The sequence below is a fragment of the Copadichromis virginalis genome, linkage group LG18, assembly GCF_057382275.1.
Source record: "Copadichromis virginalis isolate Kocher_CV1m ecotype Utaka linkage group LG18, C_Virginalis_male_GT1.1, whole genome shotgun sequence".
Lineage (NCBI taxonomy): Eukaryota > Metazoa > Chordata > Actinopteri > Cichliformes > Cichlidae > Copadichromis > Copadichromis virginalis.
In genome coordinates, this window is record NC_140635.1 from 3,387,018 (window position 1) to 3,412,146 (window position 25,129).

General features: G+C 42.0%; 1 protein-coding gene and 1 long non-coding RNA gene across 2 annotated transcripts in view; one reads left to right on the top strand and one right to left on the bottom strand.

The window, feature by feature from the left end:
• kcnq3 (potassium voltage-gated channel, KQT-like subfamily, member 3) overlaps window positions 1-25,129 on the top strand; it is a 104,072-nt gene that overhangs the window by 61,460 nt on the left and 17,483 nt on the right. The window contains exons 2-3 of the mRNA XM_085440102.1: window positions 23,237-23,327; window positions 24,177-24,303. Coding sequence (XP_085296228.1) covers window positions 23,237-23,327; window positions 24,177-24,303 — 218 coding nt within the window. The remainder of the gene's footprint in view (window positions 1-23,236; window positions 23,328-24,176; window positions 24,304-25,129) is intronic.
• On the bottom strand, window positions 6,752-10,196 carry LOC146686950 (uncharacterized). Its single transcript, XR_014916543.1, has 4 exons — window positions 9,971-10,196; window positions 8,073-9,870; window positions 6,955-7,229; window positions 6,752-6,848 (listed from the first exon to the last, which is right to left on the bottom strand). It is a non-coding gene; the product is annotated as an uncharacterized LOC146686950 (long non-coding RNA).

The window sequence follows — 25,129 nt, forward strand, 5'->3', positions numbered from 1 at the left end:
TCCTCTACTGCACAGGCGTCGAACTCCAGGCCTCGAGGGCCGGTGTCCTGCAGGTTTTAGATGTGTTGCTGATCCAACACAGCTGATTTAAATGGCTAAATAATGACCTCAACATGTCTTGAAGTTCTCCAGAGGCCTGCTAATGAACTAATCATTTGATTCAGGTGTGTTGACCCAGGGTGAGATCTAAAACCTGCAGGACACCGGCCCTCGAGGCCTGGAGCTGGCTCCAAAACTAAGTCCCTCCGACCTTCACTCTTCATAAAAGACATTCGGCCATTTAGAATCTTTGAACGTTTGCGCTATTGGGGACGTGGCTGCTTTAACTGATGCTGACACAGGCTGCGTTAGCTGCTAGCTACCAGCTAGGCTGCACCTCAGCTGGTTGGACTCACTGTGAGAGCCTCAAGTGGACATTAGAGGAACTGCAGATTGTAACTTGATTCGGCTGCTTGGTGTTAATGACTTGATGTCAGCTGCAACTCCAGTAAGATTCACACCTGTGTGAGGAGTGTGGAGCTGTAACATTGTCCTGCATTTAAGCTGCCATTTATCCCAGCATGCACTGCAAAACATGCCGTATTCCCAGTTCTGTATAACCATTAACGCTCTTCGCCATACCCCTCCTCCTCTTCCTTCTTCTGTGCTGAAATAATTGAACTGTCCTCCTCTTCCTTCCTGCTCTAAAATACATTTCCTTCCAAAATATTTCTCCTACCAAAGGAGAGGAGACCCCGCCATCCATGCACGCACACTCTGACGCACACCCCCTCGCAGCGGACAGAGTGTGATATATGCCCACTGTTATCATGGGAAATAAACTGTTGGAGGAGCTTTTTCACTGGCTGGTCGTGGAGTCATAAAGCTGAGCGAGACGGTGGCGAAGGCGTCTCTCTCTCTCTCTTTCTGTCTGTCAGCTGAGCTCTCAGCACGGCGGGAACAGTTGGGTTCATTTATGTGTGATTACACCCAGAATCCATCGGGCCAGAGTCGGCCTGACCAACTGTCACTGAGGAGATCAGGGTGCGGTTATCCATTTTCACAAGACAAAGGAGTGTAGCATGTGTCATTTTAGCTCTTTTTGTAACATTTAAACTTGTATTAGACGCATATTCTTGACTTTGTGGTTTCATTAAAAAAAAACACTGTGAGAATTTTCTTACTGCACGTTATTTGTAAAAAACAGCCTGACAGGTGTTAACGAGGAAGAACATGTGAGCACTCATGCAGTGAAGTCAGGCCGACTGTACGACCATAGAGAGCTTAATGTAGCTTCCCGGCCTACGTCTTCATGGCCACCAGGGGGCGATACCTATAGCTGGAACAAGACTTCTGGGCCCTGACCTCTGCAAACCCCGTCCTGATGAGTTTCTCACTCATTTCAGGTCATCAATGAGTAAAACAAGGCTGATCGTGAAAAATGGCCAGCTAGAAATTTCCAATAAAAATAAATGCGTAGTGATTGGCTGTGTACTCGCGGTGACTAACGTACAACCGAACAGGCTCGACTTGCTCCACAATCACAGCTTCAGGATGCAAATGTTACGGCGTTAATGTCTCCAGTCGCAGGCTGGAAGTAAAACTGGGCCTCTGAGTTGTGATAAACTGGTATTTTGAACTGAAGACAAACAGCTTTCGTGGCATTTTCCCACTTCACGGGCGAGGGAACCGGCTGTCTCCTAGGATGACCTCGGGGCTTCTCAGCAGAGAGCTCTCCATCGATGCAGGAAAACAGATTCTGCTCGCCTTCAGGATGCAAACCGTGGATGAAATCTAAAAGAAGGATGCATCCTGGTGTGTCTGCAGCTGTTTGCTCTCACACCACAGCGCCTACAGTGTCCTCACAGAAGCATTTGCATTGTGAGAAACTAAGTATAGCCTTCTGGCTTTTCGCTGATCCAGACCTCATCATCCTGCCTGACAGCTGAAGGAAGCGCCAGGGGGGACAGACTTGGCACCTCTCGCCTCATTTTCCCAAAGTTTAACTCAATAACCCAGCAGACTGAGACGGAGAAAAACTGAGATGGACCTCGAATGTCTGTGTCAGGACTCGACACTGTCGCGTGTGAATCTTTAGTTAAATCTGAAGCACTCAGAAGACTTGATGGGGTGGCAGTCGACAGAGAAGCACTGAAAGAGATTAAAGTTGAGGCTGAAAGGAGTTGGAGTGGCAGCTGAAACATACACTGTGGTTTGGTTCATAAAAGGACTTTGAAATGCCAGAATTATGTGTCTAAGTGCAGCTGAGATGCATTGACGTCAGGTTGTCACTGGAGGTAAAGCACCAATGACGTTAACTGTCTGTTAGATTTATTAAAGAAAGAGTTTTATGTAGTTAAAGTCAGTGATATTAATAACGGCCTTACTTTTTTCAGTAATGAGTAACCGAACTAATTACTATTTCTATCGTTACAACGCCGTTACCGTTACTAACACGAAAATGCAGTCGCGTTACTATTTTTCAACAAACAGACGGTTGAAGCTGTGTTCAGCTTACCGCATCAGGTCGACGCGTCTTACGTTCCACGCACGCGCAATACAGGAACGTAAGTGTTTCAGTCATTTCAGTGTGGATGAACAACTGTTCTGAAATGATTTCAAATGATAGTGTGGACACCTCCTACCCCTACGATGGAAATATTTATACTACATTATTGCTTTATAATATTAAAATATAGCTTAAAATACATTTTAATCTAATTAAACATGTATGGTTATAATAGCTTAATGAAAATGCAATTGTTATTATTAAGGTACATTATATAAAATATATATAATTCATCCATAAATACATCTTACCCACTTAAAACTATGATTAAAAAGTATTTTTTATTTTTATTGTTTAGAGTAATTATTAATTGTTACATCAATTACAATTAAATCAAAATTCGACTAATGGATTAACTAGATCAATATTTAGAATATAAACATTTTATAATAATCACGCTCTCTCTATATATGTGTGTGTGTGTGTGTGTGTGTGTGTGTGTGTGTGTGTGTGTACTACGATATGATCTTTAGTGGTATAATTCATTTACTTGTTAGATAGAAATCATTAATATGATATTGTTTTTATTTGTAAGCATATATTGTGGGAAATGCTTCTAATGTTTTGACAATAACAGAAATCCTCAGTGCTCACCTGGTTGGGCCGACGACATGTGTGTCGAAGGTGCAGCTGTGTAATATCACAGTATATAATATATCTAATATTGTGTATTTTATTGTATTCTGTTGTTATTCATGCCTACATATGTTAGCAGTTATTTCAGGGCTACAAACCAGAAGAATGAATAAGAAACTACAATTGAAATATATATGAGACTGAAACATTAAAAATAATTAGGACTGTGTTTTATATGCACAGTTGTGTATCTTGGTGATCACAGATGATTGGTTAGTCCACCTAATCAATACTTAGTGACAGACGGCGTGTATCGACGACAGACTGCTGCGTTACAGACGGCAGACTGTCTGTGAGGACTCTGTTTACTCCACTCGCCGTCTGCTGCCAACCTGCGAGGAAAACGCGTCTGCAGCCTGCCACGCCGAACCCTCTCTTCCTCAAACTGACCAATCATGTCGCACCTCGCGCCGCATCCCGAACCCGCTCACCCCGCAGCACGAGCATCTCCATGGAAACACACACAGACGAGGTATGAGTGGTGATCCCTGACAGGACCGATAGGAGGGAGGAAGGGAGCCGAGCAGGTGTCGCCATGGTGATCTGGAGACAGAGGGATACTCCAGCGAGCAGCTGTTGCCATAGAGACACAGAATGCATGTCATCCAATGCTCAGCAGGATAGAAATGGAGGAGGATTCAGCGAGAGAGCTCAAATCTGCAAACGCCGATCACTGGCTGGTTAGTCAATGAGTTTACTGACTAAAAATCAATCTTCACTAATGATCAGATCATGTCAAAGTCAGCAAACATAAGACTGTAGCGACCCACTTCTGAAAACCTGCTCCCCAAACCTATAATCACAGCTGTGACCATCACACCAGCTGAAGATGACGTGCTTCCCTCTTTGTGTTTGCACTGATTCATTCTGATGTTCGGGCTTTCTGCTGCGTGAGGACGATTCTTTACTAACAGCTGTAACTCCGTTCACTCGACACCAAAACATCCTCGAGGAGATCTAACACGAGTTCAGGAGAAAAAATCGGTCCAAAGGTGAAGAACAAGAAGGATGTGTGAGCTGTAAATACAGGGGCTTTGACTCTTTAGATCGGTTTCTTTTTTTTTATGTTTCATTTTAAAGCCCTACAGTAGTTTTTTCTTTGCTTCGCCCATGTCTGCAAACACGCACATGTATGTTAATTTATCATGTTTTTCTTTCTGTCTTCAATATTTCACTCTATACAGTCAGATAGCATAAACACCAAACAACTGAATAATTACTACATATTTTAATTTGATCTTATTTACAAGTTACATATTCATTGTATAAGACGCGATAATCAATGGCACTATTAATATCACTCAAAACGAATGGCGGCATCACGTGTATGTGCCATTCTCATCTGTTATTTTCCTTATAAACATGTATGATAAATAAATAATGCACAACTGTAGAAATCAATGAAAAACAGGAATCCCTGCCAACTCAAGAAAATAAAAATCTTTAGCTGTGAATGCACATAAACGTACATTAAACAAACCACAGACGCGTGTACACGAAATGTTGCCATTCGTTTTGAGATCAGCTTCTACACATAACATCTCAAATTTGTAAGGATTTGACTTTTATAAAAAATATCAGAAGCAATAACAAAAACCAGCAGCTGTGTAGATGGTAATCATCCTGGTACTCGAGGCAGTTTGAAGAGTTGGGGAGCAGACAAGCATACATGAGATTTTTTTATTTTAAATGACCTCACACCCCACCTGCAGTACATCCACAGGCCACCAGGGGCCTTGGCCCACACTCTGGGAATCACTGGTTTTAATTGTTCTTCATTGAAAGTCACCAGCAGAACTTTTTAACATCGTTGAACTGGACGTCTCTGCTGTGTTTGTGCTGTTGGTGCCTTTTGGAGAATTTTAATGCTAAAGATCAGCTGACATCACAGATGCGGTGGCCATCTTTTTATTACAGTCTATGTGTCTGTGCACACCGAACTGGAAACCTTTCTGTGAAGCGTTTTTGTACATACAACTGTTTTTAAGCTGATGCTTCTGGCTTCAGTGTTTATGTGCAGAGTGACCTCTGCAGTAGAGGTCACGTACAGCATGTGCTATGGCTGTAGAGATGTCACAGTCCGTCATGTGAAGTAAATGATGATGTCATGTAGTATTTGTCATTGTTACAGTTGCTGAGGGTGCACGTTCTCCTGCTTCCTCCTACATCATTTTATGGTAAAAATATGGTACCCAGCTGAAGTTTTAAGATGTCTACTTCCCTACATCTGCAGACATTTCCTTTTATTCCTGCTGCTTCCTGCACACCTGCATCTCCAGTGTACTGTAACAGTTCTTCATATCCACCAGGTTCAGGATTAATGAGCGTGCCTCAGAGCGTCACCAGACTGGGCAGCCAAGGTCAGATGATTTCCAGTGCTGTCAGGTGGACTGGAGGCTTCTTTGTTGTGTAATGATGGTGCAGTTTGGACTGGGAGTTTGGGAGAGGATGAGACTGAAGTGTCTGTTAATGAACCTGAACTGTGGCTGCTGAATGACCCTCGAGCTCTTCAGAGGAACATGGCCTTTTGATTTTTCTGTTATTTACCGGAAGGCTTAGGAAGGCTTTGTACCAGCTCAGTGGACTCAAAACCGACATGTTTAACTTTTAAGGTGGTTTGGCAGAAGATCACATCAGGTCCTCGTGCTGTGAGCTGAGAATAGAAATGTATGGCTAGAAGTTTGACTGGAAAACCAGGAAAACCACGGCCTGGTCTGATGAGGCAGTGTTTATGGCGAGGCTGCAGATTGTTGCTGTAGATTTGGCGTCGGCTCCATTGACCTGAGTTTTTCAGAATCACAGTTTTTGTATTTTGTAATGGCTGTTTTCAGCAGGATAATGCAACGTGTCACAGTTAAAACCGTTTTAATGGCAGCGTGAATGGAAAGCTAAGAAACTGCAGAGAAAATGTTTCTTTTTACTCCCAGCAGAACCTCAAAGGGAGAATTTTAATGTCTTCAAGAAGTGAGACCGTTTGCTTTTATGTTAAACTACACGTTGTGCTTTGGCATCTGTGCTGGTGTCATGGTGTCAAGCCGGCTCCAACTCAACCTTCTTTCAAGGATGACTTTTTTCTTTTTCATTCAAACCACAACCTTTTTATAAAATTACCCAAGGGGTTTCAGGCTCTGTGGGGAATTTACTCACTTTTGGAGGGAGACTCAAGTGGCCACTAGAGGAACTGCACTTTGTTCTGAACCTTTTTCCTCATAGGCATAATTTTTCCAGAGGCTGCAGTTTGACCTGAAGCTAAACAGCAGAAGAAAACGTGAAATTACTCTGATGCAGAAAATGGACGGTTATGTAGCGTAATCTGAGTGATACGTCACCACATTCAGCAGTAGTGTGGAAAGCTGTTTCCACTGCTAGCATTGCTAACGTTAGCCACAATCAGAGAGCTAATCTGGTAGTTTGGATTGTATAGAAGGCTGTGCACACACAATGTCGCACATTTCACACTTCAAACTCAGCTCTGAATGGATACATGAACTGGATTTGTATGGGCAGCGGTCACTGACTCTTACATTCAGATATATATATCAGATACATACACAGTGGAGACTTACTTTCAGAAGTCTGAATGTAGCCAACTAACAGAGGCTCTCCGCTTTGGTGGCTTTGGATTGACAGAATGACGTCGCTGTTCTCCACAGATGTTGTGGTTCTATTGAAGAGAGGAGATAGACAGATGATTGGCAGTTATGATGATGCTGTACCAGCCTGTTGTTGTGAAGGAGGACCTGAGCCTAAAAGCAAAGTTGTAGATTTACCGGCCGATTATTTCAAGTGGCGGGAATAAGCTTTGTCCATAGAGTGGCTGAGTGAGGAGCTGGATCAGTCAATGCTCAGAGTAGAGCCACTAGTCCTCCTCATCAAAAGCAGCTAGTTGAGGTGGGTCAGCCAGCTGCTTACGATGCTTCCTGGATGCCTCAGAGTTGAGGTGTTTCGGTCATGTCCTACCAGGAGGAGGTCCTGGAGGAGAGATTAGGTCTCTCGGCTGTCCTGGGAACTCCTCAGCATTGCTCCGGATGATCTGGAGGTGGACCTGAAACAGGAAAGCTGCAGGTTGGATGGATGTCTTGATGGTGTCCAGGAACATTCTGCTCTCTTACTCGTGCATTTGCTCTCTGTCTTGTTTTGATTGATTATTTCCTGTAAATTTCATTTGTGGATCTAATTTGGACAAACACAGTGAATCTGCAGAGCCTCATTGACACAGTGTCCTGATGCGGAGCCACAGATTTAAACTCAGGAGAGTTCACAGAAACATGATGTACTGAACCTTTAAATAAGTCAGGCCTGTAACAGCACTTCCTGCCAGCCTCTAAATTGACATTTCTTTTGCTTTAATGCATTCGCACAAGCTAAAATATTGTCCTCAAGCTTTGGCTCAGCTCTCTGCTGCTGCTGCTGCTAACGAGCAGTTTGTTTACACGAAAGTTAAATTCAAACAAGACGAGTCCCTGATTTATCTTTGTGGGTTAAAGCGATCGATGCGTAGTAGAAAGCAGACGATTGGCTGCTCTGCTGCAGCTGAAACCGGCCCGAGGCGGTCTCCAGCTGTCCACATCTGTCCTCCAGGGTGGAAGCCTTTTCCTCAGACTTTGATCCAATACGAAGAACATCTTTAATAATGAGTGGCATTTATTCTCAGCCCACAGAATCAAAGAAACACCCACTCGCTTTGTGTTCATTTGTTTCTGATCAAACTGAGAAATGTTTCTGTTTTGGCAGCATTTAATGTCTTTTTCTTTAATATAACGTCCCCTAAAAGACGGTGCTGGTCTGTAAGTAAACACATTTTTCACTACGACTTGCTCTAAGCATCCACCAAACCCACACCTGTTTCTTTTTTAAAGAACTCATCCTTTCCTTATTTCCTTCTCACCTTTTTCTTTCTCTGATAATTTCTCCTTTGGCCTTCTTCTTATCCTTGTCTCCTTCCCTGTCTGTATCCTCATTTCCTTCAGCTGTTCTGCTTTTCTTCCTTTACTCATTTCCTTTATTTCATGTTCTTTACTCAGTCTGTCTTTTTTGCCTTGTTTCCTTCGCTGCTTCTGTCCTTCCTGTCTTTGTATCCTTCAGTCTGACCTTCTTAATTCCTTAATTCTTTTATAACGTTTCTCCTTTGCTTCTTTCCTTCCCTTCCTATATCCTTCTTCCTTTCCTTGTTTTCTTTAGCCCATCTGACCTTTTTCATTACCTTTTTTCCTTCTCTGTGCTTGTCATATTTCCTTCAGCTCTTGTACCCTCTATGTCCTTATTTCCTTTACCTCACCCAACCTTCTTCCTCCTTTGTAATTTCTTCTTTCCTTGTTTCCTTTAGGCACTCTCACCTCTTTCATAACCTTATTCGCTTCAGTGCTTCTGTCTTTCTTCCTTTCCTTATTTCCTTTCCTTCCCATACATGTATCCTTCTTCTTTATTATTATACTTTTTTCCTTCTCCATGCCATTATTTTTTCTTTCTTTCCTTACTTCCTTCTCTTCTGTCCTTTGTTTTTGGTTACTTCAGCCCTTCGTTCCTTCCTTCCCTTGTTTCCTTGACTTCATATCCTTACACCTATCCTTGTAGTATAGGAAACCTCGGCCGACTCTCGGGGGTTCATGTCAGAGGAGCGATGCTCACACAGCATGTTCACGTTTCCCAGTCAGTCGTGCAGCTGAAGCAGTTCCATACGTGCGTACGAGGATTCGTGAACATAGACGTGCTTTCGTGTGAGCGTGGGTGTCTAAACGCTGTGTTTACAGGCTCTTCCTCTCACGTCTGACCTCAGACGTTTAGCTGGCGGCCGACGGTGCCGTTCAGACGTCGGAGGCAGCGAGTCGAGCAGTGTTTCGTGTTAATGAGCGCCGCTGTTGGCCGACTCACTCTGATTGCCTACACCTCCGCCTGCCAAGCCTGTAATGGCTTCCCTGGCCTTGAGGGCACTCAGGTGACAAATTAGAGCGTTTGGCAGGCAAAACCCTCGCAGAACCGATGACACGCGCTCCATGAAAGGACTGCCGCTCATCGGAGGCCCTGCTGAATCGCACAGCTGTGGACTGTCGAGCATATGGACCGAATGAAGAGGCTCATCTAAACCTCTGACGGTCGGCTGAAAGGACGCAGAGACAAAGACGAAACGACTCCAGCTGAAGGGCCTGAAGCTGGAGTGGAAGAGAAACGAGGAATTTTCAGTGTCCTTGCTTTGACTCACACATGGCTCAACTAACCAATCACAAAACAGAAGGACTTAGGTGGGAGCCAACCAGAAAGATTGATGATAACATTTAAATCTGTTTTTAGTTCAATGAGCAGAAATATTAAAGACAATTTATTTCAAATGTAAGGCCTATTTCGTTTGGGTCTTCTGTCCTCCTTTCCTAATTTCTTTATTTCCTTTCAGTCTCTGTCCTTCTTCTTTTTCCTATTTCCTTTGGCTTGTCTGTCCTTCTTCCTTACGTCCATTGGTTCATCCGTCCTCTTTTATCCTCGTTTCCTTCACTCTTTCTGTGCTTCTGCCTTTCACTGACTTTTCTGTTTCTTCACCAGTCTAAATATATTCCTCTTCTTCTTCTTCGATTTCTATTTAGAGGTTCATTTCTGCTGTTTCGGGCAGGTACTTGTTTGGCACACAGAAGGCAGCATAGATGAGCGCCTAGTCCGGTGATGTTCACAGATCGATTACTGGCGCTGTTCTTGTTCTTGTTGTCGAACATAAATAAAAGAATATTAATTCAAACAGATACACCTGCAGGGAGAGAGCGTCTTTAATTTTCTCAGGAAATGTAAAGAAACCATCACCTTATTTCCACTTCCTGTCGGGGACAGTTGGTCGCAGTGACGCCGACTCCCTGGCGATGACGTTATCTCTCAGGTTTGGATCTGGGTCAGTGCGTCTGCATTCATAAATCCTGTAAACAAACACAAATGGCTGCTCGTTAAGAAGCCTCTCCACATCCCTCGGGACGTTTAATAGCACCATTTGTCATCATCGCGCCATTTTTCTGTTGATTACTTCAAAACAGGCCACGACTGTGACGCCGCGTCTGATGAATGAGCATCAGAGAATGATTGATGAGTGAGCGATGCCCTTTAAGAACGACCGATCAAACACAGGAAGTATCCGAGTACTTTTACTTCACTAATCTGTACTTTAGTGTGATGCTACAGCGCGCCCTTCTCTCTGCCTTTAAGTGTGTTCATCTTTCTTCCTTTCCTTTCTTCCTTCTCTGCTTCTGTCCTTCCTTTCCTTATTCACCTCATGTTCTTCACTTCATCCTTGTTTTACTTGTTTCCTACATTTCTTCCTTTCCTTTTTCCTTAAGTCTTTCTGACCTATTTTGTTGTTGTATTTCCTTCATTCCTACTTTCTTTTTCCACTTTCCAGTGGTTCTTCTTCTGTTTTTCCCTCCCTTCTCATTTCCTTTCATGTGCCCTTATCATTTTTGTGTCTCTTCCTTCTCTCGTTCATGCTTCTTTCATTCCTGCTTTATTTGAATTTGACTTCTTCTTTCTTCCTTGTATTTTACATTTATTCTCACAGAGCTTCAGACTTAAAGTCTGATCTGTCGGTTTGATTCTTTGTGTGAGTTCGGAGACATTTACATTTTACTGAAGTATGACTGTGGCAGCCATATTTGTCTTTCACTCATCTTTCCAACCAAGAGGCAGGGAGGCGTTACTGAACCTCATTTCCTTTGGAATGACCCTAATTATGCAGCCAGGAAATCTAAGATAATTAGCTCTCGGTATTTGAGATTTGGTCCTTAACTTTTCAAAGATGAGGTCAGTGGACTGCGTCAGTTTCCCCTCCAGAGGAAACTGTGGTGAGAAGTGTCAGTGATTTTAAACTGCTGCAGATCTGCATGACTTTATCTGTTGGCTACGTTCACCCGTCGGCTCCCTCAGCTCTGCTGTTTGAGGCGAATGCTTCGATCAGACCCAGCGAGTCGAGGTGATCTGCATGAGCTGCTCCCATTTCTCCGGCTTTGTATCAGCAGCAGAATAAAATGAGCTCTGACCCAGAGTGACGGGAGGCAGTTTGATTCTCTGCAGTGACTTTCAGAGATGTTTTATTTACAGCGACCTGGAGTCAAGTGGCAGCAGACAAAAACCGATGGTACATTATTTTGGCTGCAGTGTTTTCAGCGTGCATTTCTGCCTTCAAACAGGGACAAAATCTCCAAAGCAGAAAGAATAATAAACCTTCACCTTCCTTTGGTAGCCAAATACACTGGAGACTGGAATAACCAGTAAAGAAGCTGTGAAAGACGAGTGATAGGGGCTGAAGTCGATGGAGAGAGCTCGAAAGTGACAGTCAGCTGGTATTCGGCTAAATCTACCATGGTTTAAAAAATAAAACCCTCTGTGAGTCTGAGGAGTCGCAGAGATCGGGTGAAATGTTTCATTAACGTGTGATCAATCAGTATGGTCAATTAGCAAAAACACGAAATAGCCATGAAAAGAAATCATTTGTTCGTGTTCATTGACATCAACTGTCACGTTTTTTTTAATGAAGGCACAGATTCGTTCGTTGGATTTTAACAACAACCCACGATCTTTTAAAACTTGTTTCAAATTAATAAAAATGTTAAAGATACCAAATGAAGCAGAAATTTGTCGGGTGCAGGAGTCAAAATTGTTTAACTGGAAAATTATTAACTCCACCCAACCTTCACCCTCCAAATGTGGAGTTTTTCCACCCATTGAATGTGGACAATATTCATTTCGCAATATTGGAAACAGATCAGTGCATCTGAGACCAGACGGGTGAAAAATAAAGGTTCATGTACAGGAACATAAATCACTAGTTTGGAGGTTGTGACGACCAAACGAACTGCTGATCCATAAAGCTTCCAGTCGAGTTTTGTTTTTATTTTTCTCTGTTTTCCTTCAACCCGTGTTTTTTCACGGCGCTGCAGGCTTGTCTGGACTTTTCTAAGTTTTCTTTAAAAGAAAGGAGCTTTACCCTGCCTACGTTTGCTGCTCATCTGCAGCCACTTTGCAACCCACCTTTACCTCTGTTTCAGCCTGCAGACCTCAGAGCCGTATTACCAAATATAAATTCTTGCTTATGTTAATAATAGCTTTGTTTTGACTAAAGTAGCTTCGTGTTTTGTTAACACTAAACTGCATCTGCAGTTCGTTTTAGACTTTTTCAGGATGAAGTCTCAGACTTATTTGTTTACCTCTCATCCAGCCGGCTGTAACGATACCTCCAACATGAAGTTTGTTTTCTAAACAATCAAAAATAAAAACAAAACAACTGAATATGCCTGAAGTTATTATATGCTCGTGGTTTGAGTTTGCATTTAAAGTAATTTCATTTTTTCCGTTTTGTTATTCCCGGTCAGTTTTTCCTCCTTTGTAATTGTTTGTCCTGCCTTCAGTGGGTTTACCTGTGTTGAAATAATCTCCCCAGTGTCTAATTAGCCCCCCTCCTGTGAGCACGCCCGTGTTCCTCCGAGTGCCCAGACTGTTTTTGTACTCGGAGTTTCCAGACGTCTCCTGGCGCTGCTTGTTTTTCATTACTACTGTTTTTTTCTCTTTTTTTCTTCTTTAAATGTGACCATAATTTTAAAAAATTACGCTATAATCAATGAGAGCTAAATCTAGTGATTGAGACCACTCAGAAAAATGTGTACTGATGTCATAGATCAATAGAAGGTCATTAGCTCATAGTTACTTTGAGTTACTTTGGGATCTGAATTTTATTTTTCCAATGACCAACAGAATTAAGGCGCTAACATATGTACTCCTCCACAAAACATAGACGAGTCCCCCCACCAGGACAAGACATCTGTACATCTGCATCTTAAGGTCAAAGGTCAAACAATCCAGTTTTGATGTAATCAATGCATTTAAAATATACACATTTTAACTCCACATTTCTTAACTCCAGCTGGCTTCTGTTGTCTCAAAGTTGAGATGAGTTTAACTTACTCTACCTTATCAAATTTAATTTGGCCCATTTCCGACTTTCAGGTGTTTCTCACCTTCCTGCTTCCCCCTCTTGTCTCCTCATCATCAGCAGCCTCAGTTAAAAAAAATGTAAAATAAGCACAGATCACAGGAGTTTTAAGTCACTGAAATGAGTGAACTACAGGGTGCAAAACACTCAAAGGTTTACCTTACTTATCATCTCTACCAGCTAATGTGACTTAGCTGGTAGAGATGATAAAGTGACAGTCTGACCTATCAGATCCCCCGAGATGAAAACCAAGCTCAACATAAGGAGTGTGATCTATTTTTAGGATGAACGACGTCCTTGTTCAAATCATTGAACACTCATAAATCTTTATCAAGCAGACACAGAAGGAGAGATTAAAACAGAGCTCCACTGATCTCGTCCAACCTCTGAATTCAGTCCCGTGAGGCCACTGAGGACTTCATGGTGGGACTGTACGAGTCGATTTGATTGGCGCTTCACAAGGACTGAGAGAAACTCAAAGTCAGCACTCGGCTTGAGTGTGATGCATCCAGCAGGTAGATGTTTTCCTGAGTAATCAGCATCATCTCTGCAGCTTATTGACTCCTCGGCTGCTTTAGGAGACTCTCTGATGTGGGTTTGCTGCTGTGGCTTTTTTAAAGCTAATTAAAAAATATTCTATAATTAGCTTAAATGAATCTGATTAGTTTGACTAATTATCTCATTTTGTTTGCTCAATCAGGGAGTGAGTAAACACTCAAAGTAAGTGAATCACAAAAGTCAAACCGGGCCTGTGATTGAGTCTTGTGACTGAAGACCTCTGTTTTTACAGTAACTAAATGCTAGCTAACATTAGCTTAGACACTACCTAATGGTCATTTATTAATGGTCATCAACAAATAACAGGCCTTTAACACAACACAAACTCTACATAAAGGCCTAAAAACAAGCACTCATGAGGCTTTAGATAAGGCTTATGTGTGCTTTTGTTAGCAATAAAAGGTACACATGCTAAGGTTAGCCTGCTAGCTAAAACGTTGAGTTTTAGTATTCAATTTGTTAGCAGGTAAGCTAATAATAGCACCAGCCAAAGGAAGGAAGTTTTATCCACAAATACTGTAAAAGTTGATCAGAACTCCCAGATCTGAAAAGTGAAGCTAACACAACAATGTTTAAACATGGTTTTTAAATTTGTTTTTTTACTAATGGTGATATCAATAGTGGCTAAAAGACTTTTAGTTATGTTAAGGTATTGCAGGTACGTGGCTACTAACAATGTTAATGTTAACTTGTGCATGATTTTGGATGTGTGACAGTCATGGTGACAATGTAGAGTAAAGCCCAGGCGCACGGGCCTAGAGACTAAAGTCCTACTCGTGCAGTGGGACTTAGTCGTGCAGATCTACAGACTGGTCATTGACCCCACTGGCAGCCATTTGTCACTAGGGATAAATTTCACCAGGTGGTTGGCAGAAACTTCTTTGTGATTGCTTTGATTGCTAAAAATATTGCTGGGGTCCTAGTTTGAATGGAAGCGACAAACTTGTGTAGAAACACCGTCCAGCTACTGTCCAATCTGTAGTGAAACTGAAAATACTGAAGATAAGAAATCTGAACCCTGATTCATCCATCGAGTGATTGGGTAAATAAGACTAGAAGTACCAGTCCATCTACTAATCTGTCCATGGTTTATTCTCATGAAGCTGTCTGAAGCTGTCTGGCACACACACATGCACAGATACACAACTACAAACACACCATGCGCCAGTACATCCAGGGGTCAGGATATCCCCAGTGAAACACCATGTTCTGCCTGATCAGCAAATCCCAAATCACAGCCTGAATATCTTTTTCCTGTCTCCAGCTGCTGGGCCGTCCTCGGTGGGGGAGGATGGAGGGAAAGGGGGAGGTGCTGGAGGTGAAAGCCATCACTCCCAACATGGTTTTCTGTCAGGATCGCTGCAAATGCCTGTAAATCTCACCTTCTGTCAGCTTTGAGAAGCAGTGTTGAGGTCAGCAGGGAGTCTCCTGGGAGACGGAGCATTCAGGGAAAATGAATCCATATTTCAGAATGCTTCCCAGATAAATCAATAAGGGCAGAATGCATTTTCCAAAGTCATCAATAAAGGTGAAGCCCAGTACTCTAACCAATGGTGAAGGTAGGAGGAGAAGATGTCTTTGTAGATGATAAAGACAGGAAGTGACCCAATTGATCAGTTACTTCATCAGTAAATTGTCGGGTATTACTCCGAATACAGAGTGAGAAACCCAAATCACATTTTTCATAAACAGACTCCTTGTACAGAAAAAGCCTGACAGACATGTCACATGAAGTAGAGAAAAGCTAAAGTTAGCCAGCTAGCTAAGCTGTTAGCTTTATCTACTGAAGTGTATCTGATAAAATGGAAATTTTACCCTCAGTGAAAAGCTATGATTAGCATTAGCATGATCTTCAGTTCATCAAGAGATCGTTTTTTGGATGAAACCCTGAGCTGTATTTCTTCTGGCTAATGTTAGCTAACACTAGCTTGCCTGACAATACAGATAAATTAAAAGCTAGCTAACAAACCAGATACAAAACACATGACTGGATGAGGTTGGCTAATCTCTATGAAAACCTGCTCTGGAAAACAAAATCCATTTGTAAGGTAAAGTTTCAGGTTATTAACTCAAAATTTTGACTTACCTGTGACTTCATCGCATGCTTTATTGACGTTATACAGATAATCTGGTTATCATGTATGCAGGTCTTCCATTTACTCGTACAGCGTACAATACATACAATATATGATCATGAAACGCATCACGGATAACAACAAAACAGGCCACAGCTTTAATGTAACAGTTGTCTTCATTAGTTTACTCTAATTAATTTACCTGGGTTCAAAACCAGGGCCCAACCAGCTGGAGGGTGTTGGGTTCAAACCCGTCTGCTCATGTCTGCTCACAGGATCACAGGTGGGATCGGCTCCAGCGTCTGTGACTGAACTGGTTCAGAAAATGGATGGTTGGATAATTTAACTGTTTGATAAATCAAATCTGATCACTCTGAACTGAAGTGAGTGTCTAATAATAAACTCACCCAGGTAAAGAGTAGCTCGTTTTTTCAGTTTTGTAAAATTTCACTTCCAAAGCAGAAGTTTCAGATATTGAAGTCCTAAAACTCCCTGTAACATTTAAGTGAGTCAAAGAACTGCAGCTGTCAGCCAGCAGTGAACACCAGGCTCGCTCCGCTTCATAGCAGCACGTCAATGATGTTCGACTGTTTGCAAACGTCTTCCCACAGATCCTCTCATCTCGTCCTTGTGACTGCAGTCATTACCGCCGGTCCTGCTGCTGTCCTTTCCCACCAGTGTTTGCATATTACTGAGCAAATTAACTGCCAGAATTGCGTCGTCGGCACTCTTTATTGAATCTCGTTGGCAAATTGGATGTTAGGAAACCTCAGGGGTGGTATCAGCACCGGGCATAGCTGAGGCCGACACAGGGAAGGTGGATTAACGGAGAGAGTGGAGTTTAGGTGGGATGACCTCATCATTCCTGCCACATAACCTCTAATAACAGTAAACCATTCGTCCACATAAACAGATAAACTAATTAAATCTGAACTTTAGGTTTTAGCTGTTTCAATTTTTAGTCACAAAACTGAAGAGAACTGAAGGCATTTTGTATGATTGGAGATCCTATCCTAGGTCCTATCCTAACTATCCATCCTTTTACTTTTGGACATATTTCAGTATCTGCAGTGGCTTTTTTGAGCTTTAAAACTAAAGGATTTTACCTTGTAGCTGTACTCTGTCTCCTTTAGTTGGGTCATTGTTTGATTCTGGCCTTGTGACGCTTTATTTATCGCATATGTCAAACGCTCTATAAGCTGTTCCAGGCACTAGACCATTTTCTCAAAAACCAGTGCCTCTTCTTAGTGCGAATCTCCATCATTTTACCAATTCCTGCAGAGCCACCAGGTCCAGTCCCCTCTCATCAGTCACTCGTGACCTTATCACAAAGAAAATGGATGGAAAGACCGTTTTCTCCATCAGGAAACTCTTGATTGCCAATCACAGCACAGATTGGACGGCATGCTTCACTGATTTGTCCAACAGGAAGCTAATGGAGCTTCCAGGAGCGTTTCACCACCTCACCTCATACACACAGACTAATAGTGAGGCTGGAGGTGTTGGTGGCATCTCAGGGTGTATTTATGTCACTTCCTCCTGTGGAAACACTGCTGGCTGTCCCAGAAACAGGACTTTATAGCTAGATGCTTACTTTTGCCACTACTCTCACTGGAACATCAAAAAGCAGGATAGAAATCTGGTATTTCATAGTCTGTTGTTATGGGTCAGACCTCCTGAGGAAGCCACCTGGTGTGGATATCGATGGACTAGACTGGACTCATTTCATTCACTTGAGTCGGACTTTCTGTCTGTGTGGAGCTGTGGATGATTGAAATGGTAAAGACTGTGTCTCTTCTATTGATTTATCTGTTTAACTCTGGCCCCACTCAAGAACTGGACTCTTCTTAAACCCGTCAAAGCCATGTGGTCACTCCCGAGCCTGCCACGTCTTCTTTGGCTGACTTTTTTCCTGCGGATTCAGTCGGACTGTTTGATTTCCGCCCGGCTCCACTCGACATGTCGCCTCTAATGGGCATCGACGGCGCTCTGTGTGCCTTATTGAACAAACTATTTGAAGACGAATAGGAAGCCGGTTGTGTTGCAGATCTGTATCTGTCGGATCATATTGAGTTAACATTGATCTGGTTGCGCTCGCTCCAGGATTATCTCTGTCCTCTGGATAACTTTGAGGAGAAACGCTCCAGTTTAATTCAGAGGACAGGAATGCAGGAAGGAAAAACTGTGACGAGTCAGAGAAACGTGTGACAGCCACATGTGCAAGCGCTCAACTATCACTGGTGGTGGTCAGAGGGCCCGGTGGCACCAGTGTCCGGCAGCCTCGCCTCTGTCAGTGCGCCCCAGGGTGGCTGTGGCTACAATGTAGCTGCCATCACCAGTGTGTGAATGTGTGTGTGAATGGGTGGATGACTGGATATGTAAAGCGCTTTGGGGTCCTTAGGGACTAGTAAAGCGCTATACAAATACAGGCCATTTACCATTTCTTTCAGGTCAATTCGATAAAGCTCTTCAGGCTGTTTGGCTGTGAAATATTGATGCTGTTATGATTGTGAAGCACTTCAGAAACTTCTCCGAGTTGTCGACACCGGCTAATGGCAATACAACAGGCCATGAATGATTCAAGACTCAGGAATGGAAGGGTGGAGGACTGGAAAAGAATCTAAACGGTGGAGCAATCGATGGCTTTTTGAGCTCCACGCCTACATTTATGTAAACATGTACAGTAAAGGATCCTTCCCCCAAATATCCAAATCCATATCTTCCTCGAGATACTAGTCTTACCAGTTAATTAACTCTGCAGTGGCCAAACAAATTCACTAACAATTTAACCCCACAGAAAAACGTATACAGTTTCCTTTAATCTCATTTTCAACCATTTTTGTGCAATATCGAGTTAACCCAACTTATCTGTCAGTTGAGCTGCTTCATCTTCGTCTGCCTTGAAGCTTCTTTTCTGCACTTATTTTTAGATTTGAACCATTTTACATCAATGACCCTGATGAAATACTGCAGTAAATACTTGATTGGATTAGGCTACAGTAAGTTAAAAACCAAGAAGCCTTTATTTGGACTCTAATTGCACGACTCGCGTCTTAACATCAACGCCTGTAGTGTTGCGAATTATGCAAATGATAACATGTTCCAGAGGTTCTTATTATCAGTGGCTGCCCCGTGGCTGCTGTGAAGCTCTTGGATGAGTTGCTTTGAAATGACCCCATCACACCCGAGCTGAGAAAGAACAAAATAATCTTTTGCAGAGCTGATGGTGGCGAGTAATGGGCGCTCTGGATAAATGTTAATTGGCTGCCTTCCTGCGGCTGAGTTTGCTCAGCGCAGTTCGGGGTCGTATATCATAGCTGGGCGGTTAACTCCAGTGTACCTGGAATCCAGCCACAGTGTGATCGACTCTACAGGAGCATTTAAATAGCCATTTGTACGTGTGCATCCAATTAATTTGAGCTCTGGAAGCTAAATATAAGTGTAAGAGTAGCAGTACGAGCTTTTTAAAATGCAGCATTAGACCGTGGAAAACTGAATATTTAGGTGGTAGGGCACAGAATGAGAATTAGGGGATTCATCAAGTGGAAATGACAATAAATAGTTTATGCTCTCATTTTATTATAGAGGACAACTAATATGTTTTTATTAAGGCTGAAACAGGAGCTACTGAACTGCACAGAGAGTTTTTCTTTCCTGTTTTAAAGCTCATCTTGATGTATTTAGCGTTCGTGTCATTAGTCACACAAATGAAGGAGGATTTAACTCTTATAATTACTACATTTTCTCCAGTTAGCTGAATGTGTTTGATGTTTTGTGCTGCACAGGGGGCTCTATTTCATCCACTGACCCACCTTCACCCCTGCCTGTCTTTGTGCCTCCCTCCCCCTCACCTCCAACCAGTCGCAGCAGATGGCCCCGCCCCTCCCTGAGCCTGGGTCTGTTGGAGGTTTCTTCCTGTTAAAAGGGAGTTTTTCCTTCCCATTGTTAAGTTTGTACTCATAGGAGGTCCTATGATTGCTGAGGTTTGTCTGTATTATCTTGGGGTCTTACAATATTAAGCGGCTTGAATTGATTTGTTGTTGTGATTTGGTGCTATATAAAAAAATGAATTGATTTTGGGCCTTTATTCTGTTGTTCAGAGGCTGGAATATGAAGCCTTAAATACTAAAATTCTTCTGTTACTCTAATGTCCTCCAAATGTGAGTCATTCCCCATAGACTCCAATGTTAAAATTTCCCAGCCTGCTGCAAAAACAGATTAGACTCTATGGACAGTTTAACACCTGTACAGGTGGTGATACACTTCTGTTAAGGGTGTGGCTCCTTTGATTGACAGCCCAGTGTGCTTCTGTTGCATCCAGTCCTACTCCACAGTAGAAGATGCTCTGTGGAGAGTATCTTCTACTGTTGCGACTTGATCAGATCGCTGGTATCTTGTTTTTCCCTGCCTTGGTTTTAGGCCTGACCTCTGCTAACTTAAACTACTGCACCGCTGAGTCACATTTGGTGTTTTTTAGAACAGTTCCCTGTCAATAATATGTCAAAGAAGTTTTGGTGATCAACCTGCTGTGACTTGGCAGCTCTGTTTGTTTTTGTGTTTGTTACTCACCATCTTAGTTTGTAGTGTAGCTTGCTAATTAGCTAGCTAGCATTAGCTGATAACCTAGCTCGTCACCTTCTTATCTCAGTTTGTTCAATTCTTGCTCCAGAAAACCAAACCAGCTGCTGTTTTATACACTCTATACTCTCTGTACTTTGTTCTCTGGCTTTCATGAAGCTTCCTGATATTTTAAGTCAGATTACTGCAGCTGGTAAGTTTCCCTCCTGGTACGAGCCGTGGCCCACGTACCACAGCTGAGAAGGCTTTGCTCCATCCCAGATTTCCTGTTTTCTTACTTTAATGTTAGTGGTAACTAATCGAGGGCACTGGTGACTCCTATTGTGGATGTCTGTGGATAGTACGTTTTTGTTTTTAAAGTGTGATTTATATTGTTTGTTTGTTTGTTTGTTTGTTTGTTTGTTTGTTTGTTTTTTTTGGGGGGGGGGGGGGGTGTTTGTTTCATTCAGTTTCAGGGGTAGCAATCATTAACCAAGACATACAAGTCTTTTATGTGATTTATTTTTTTACTTTTTCTATCTTTTTTTCTATTTTTTTAATTTTTATTGTTATTGCTTATTTGTTTATTGATTTATAGGGATTACATCAGGCTATGATTTTGCTGTTTCCACTGCAGTAATTGATTCATGCAGCTTGTTTAGAAAGTCAGACCTTTTAACACCATCATGTAAACATCACTTGGTGACCTCTGTGCAGCTGTTTACAGTCAACTGTTACTCATTTACTGTGCACGTTGAAGTGTTCAGCTCTGTAATGGTGACTCACATCCTGCTGGCTCACAGGTTAAACATGACAATCACATGAGTGAATAAAAATCTGCATTAGCGTTTGCATGCAGTACCAGGCTGGGGTTTTTATTTCACTGGTTATTTACTGATGATGATCAATGATGCTGCTGCATAGCTGGATTTTTAATAATCATGTGACCACCAACCAGCGCGTACTCGAGCACAAGGTGAACAAATGTGATAACAGCCTCGCTTTACTTATTACACTACAGGTCCAAGAGGTGATTTATCACCCTGGATGCTGCTGTGTTTGGACAAAGAGAGTGCTTTGCTTAAGGGCATTGAAAATTGATGCCACCTGTTAGCCTGCTAACTGGCGTCATGATAAATATGCTTGAATTTGTTTAATTAATTCTCGCTTCCACCTTAAAACCAAAACTGGCTGATCTGTCTGCGGCGCTGCCCCCAGGCTCTTAAATCCAGCATCATGTCGAGCTCTGCTGCTCATGATTGTACATCAGCTCTTGTGTACAGACCCTCCTACGTTCTTCCTCCTACAAGCCTTCTACAGGGGAACAATTGTCTATACCTTTTTTTTCTGTCATATTGTTTATCCTGTTCTTGGAGGCTGTTCATATTAAACAGTTATTATTGTACGATATTATCGTATCAGGTCAGGGTGTGTAAAGGAAATCCCTATGAGCCAACAGCTCAGACTGGAGCCGGCTCTAAAAACTCAGCTTCACTCAGTTTTTTCTACTTCTGGTGCTGTATGATGTCATAGAGATCCCACCAACCTGCTGTTCCAATGTGTTGTTTAGGGGCAGCCAATCAGAGGAGATTTTTCTTAAAGGCAGAGGAGCTAAGCTATCTTTCTGGAGCTGGACTGAGCAGAATAGGTCTCCTTTAATTGTGCTGCTTCACTTGTGCTTTTGTAGTTGTTATATTTCTAATGTAATGTCCTTTAGATCAGCTCCTATAGTTTTCAAATGTGCTGCATAAATACAGGTGACTTAAACTGACTTTGTTGGTTTGTCCATTGAAATTAATGGCAATATTTTTTCCAAACCAAACCCTTTTTTTAAAGCGCTGTGTGCAGATTTCACCGTAGCAGTGGGAGGTTGTCAGTGAGCCTGCTGGCTTCACAATTATCTCACAATTTGTTTAGTTTAAAGGAAAATTCTGCTGTTTTTCTGATGCTGTGTGGTTAGCGGGCCTGCTCGGTGGAGATTAGTCTGAATTCAGCCAGTTCTGAACGACTCATCTGCCAGGCACACATTCATTATGCAACAGAGAGCCTGCAGTACAATCGCTGAAGTTAAACCGATCAGCACGAGCAGCAGGATGAACGCTCCTACCCGGTTAAATTAAAAAGGCGGAACGGAAAGAAATGAATTTTGCTATATATGTGCTGTAATTTAGCCTCATTTAAATGAAACTCTGTGCATGCAGTCAAATTAAAACAGAAATTAACAAAAAATCTGACGTGTGCTAATAAAATGTTCGTTCTTAGTATCTACACTGTTTTCTGATCACTGCGGCGTGCTTTCTGTATGTTTATGTCACATTGTTAAATAAGACTGTATAATTTTTCATTTTTAGACCTCATGTTACAGTAAGCAGTTCCAGACCTCCAGTGTTCCTGCTTTTTAATCATAGTGGTCTCGGTTTAGATGTGTTAAAACATCAAATATTCTCCGTTTGACTTTATATTTTCATTGTCTTGTGATTTCCATCTTTCATCCAGTTACAGCTTTAAGTTTTAGTTTGTGTTCAGATGTGTCTCGTTCCCCTCCGTGTCCACTTCCCCCTGAAGACTTGATGTGTCCTAAAGGTTCAGTCAGTGCTTCTCTCGTGGTCTGCAACCACAGATTCATGACAACAAGTTTGATGAGGATGTTTTTGTTGGGTTTTTTTAGTCTTTATCCTGGAGTTACTCCTGCAGGTTTGAGTAAATGTGATATAAACACATTATAATATAATTTATCCCCCCGTGCATAAATTAAAGGGAGACGTGGCCCCCTCTAGTGGTGACAGTAAGACTGTGCAGTTTCACTCTGAGTGATTTTTTTTCCTGCACTCTGTAGTGTTTGTGTGTCCTGCACATGAGTGTCGTGCATTATTGTAACTGAATGTTTTTCCTCTTGTGTGTCTGCAGGTTTTTAATCGTTCTGGGCTGTTTGATTCTGGCCATACTGACCACATTCAAGGAACACGAGAACGTGTCGGCACACTGGCTGGTCATACTGGTGAGATTTCATTTCTTCATTTATGTTTGTATCTTTTTTATATATATATATATATATATATATATATATATATATATATATATATATATATATCGTTCCACTAAACACAAGCTTTTTTTAATGTGCATCATCAGACGCATGTTTCACTCAAATCAGCAAATTTGACCTTTAAAAAAAATGTCAAATTCAGGGGTCGCAGGGTGCTGGAGCATAAAATCTGGTACTTGCATTTCACATTTAAATAAACTAAACTCAGCTGATATAAATACTTATAATATAAATACTTCACTGTTTTAAAAAATAAATAGTGTAAAATGCAGATACACAAACATTAAAAGGACTGAAATAGGACTGATAGTAATGAGCAGCTGTAAAACATGAGTAAGTAAATCAATAAATGGTTAGAGGACATTTTTTTAAAAAGTACAAAATAATAAATATATTAGATTAAAGCAGGAAAATGTTGATTTAATAAAAGGACTGCCAGAAAATTACAAGAAAATCTCCAAAAATGAAGCGTCCGAAGGAAAAATGTACAAAATAAAATTGAAATCCAATTTTTGGTTGAAATCATTCCCACCTGGACAGTTTCCGTTTGCCCTTCTGAACAAATCAGAGCTTATTTGGACAAAACAACACTTCAAATATTCAATTTTCTCTTTTTTTAATCTTGTTTGTTGCTTCACGACCGAGAGAGCAGATGTGGAGTGGGTCCAAAACAGGATGTAACAACAAAGAGGCAGATTCAGTAACACTGAAAGATTTCACTGAATTTGAATCGTTATTGATGTAGCATGCAGCTCGTATCTGAGCGAGCTGTGAATGGGTTTTTGACGTGTCCTTGTGCAGGAGACGTTCGCCATCTTCATCTTTGGAGCCGAGTTTGCGCTGAGGATCTGGGCGGCCGGTTGCTGCTGTCGCTATAAAGGATGGAGGGGCAGGCTGAAGTTCGCTCGCAAACCCCTGTGCATTTTAGGTAAGGTCATTAAAGGTTTCTGAGCATTAAACATGGAAATCTGCTGCTGAACATCCTGTTTGGTGAACGATGTGTTACTGGGAGCTCGTCAGTAAGGAAGGCTTACCGACACGTCTACAGGGGGTTTTGGATATAAGTAAATCAGAGGCAGGAAACTCCAAGCCTAAGTGTGTCCTGCAGGTTTTAGATCTCACCCTTCATTACCAGGCCTCTGGAGAACTTCAGGACATGTTGTGGAAGTAATTTAGCCATTTAAATCAGCTGTGTTGGATCAAGGACACGTCTAAAACCTGCAGGACATCGGGCCTCGAGACCTGGAGTTCCCCACCCCTGAAATTAATAATGTAGAGTTTGTTTCCGTCATTTTCTGGCACCTGTAAATGTCAACTTCGACTTTCAGTGAGATCTGCAGGTGTTCACAAGAGTGAAAATCAGGATTGTTTCAGTTGTTAGACCATACAGAGTGTAAAGGTGGACGTAGCTACTGTGACGTAAATCTTTACATAGCAGCAAGATGTGCTCCGTCATAATGTGTTTTTGATGCGATGCTGCAGCACGTGGGTGTCAGTTTTCCTGTAAAACAGCTTTTTCTTTTACGTTTTCTGGTTTTAATGACAGCAGCTCTGCAGATGAAGATGAAGCGACTCTCACTATTTTGCAGACTTTTGGGAAACGGTTTTGGATGATGATGATGAGTTTTCGATTTCCTGCAGATGCCTTGACCTATAAACACAGAAATAGTCTTCCAGGACAAGAATTACAGCTTGTGATGCCATGAAAGGCTTTTTTTTATTCATCACCAACCTTTAAAATCTGATCCAGGCTC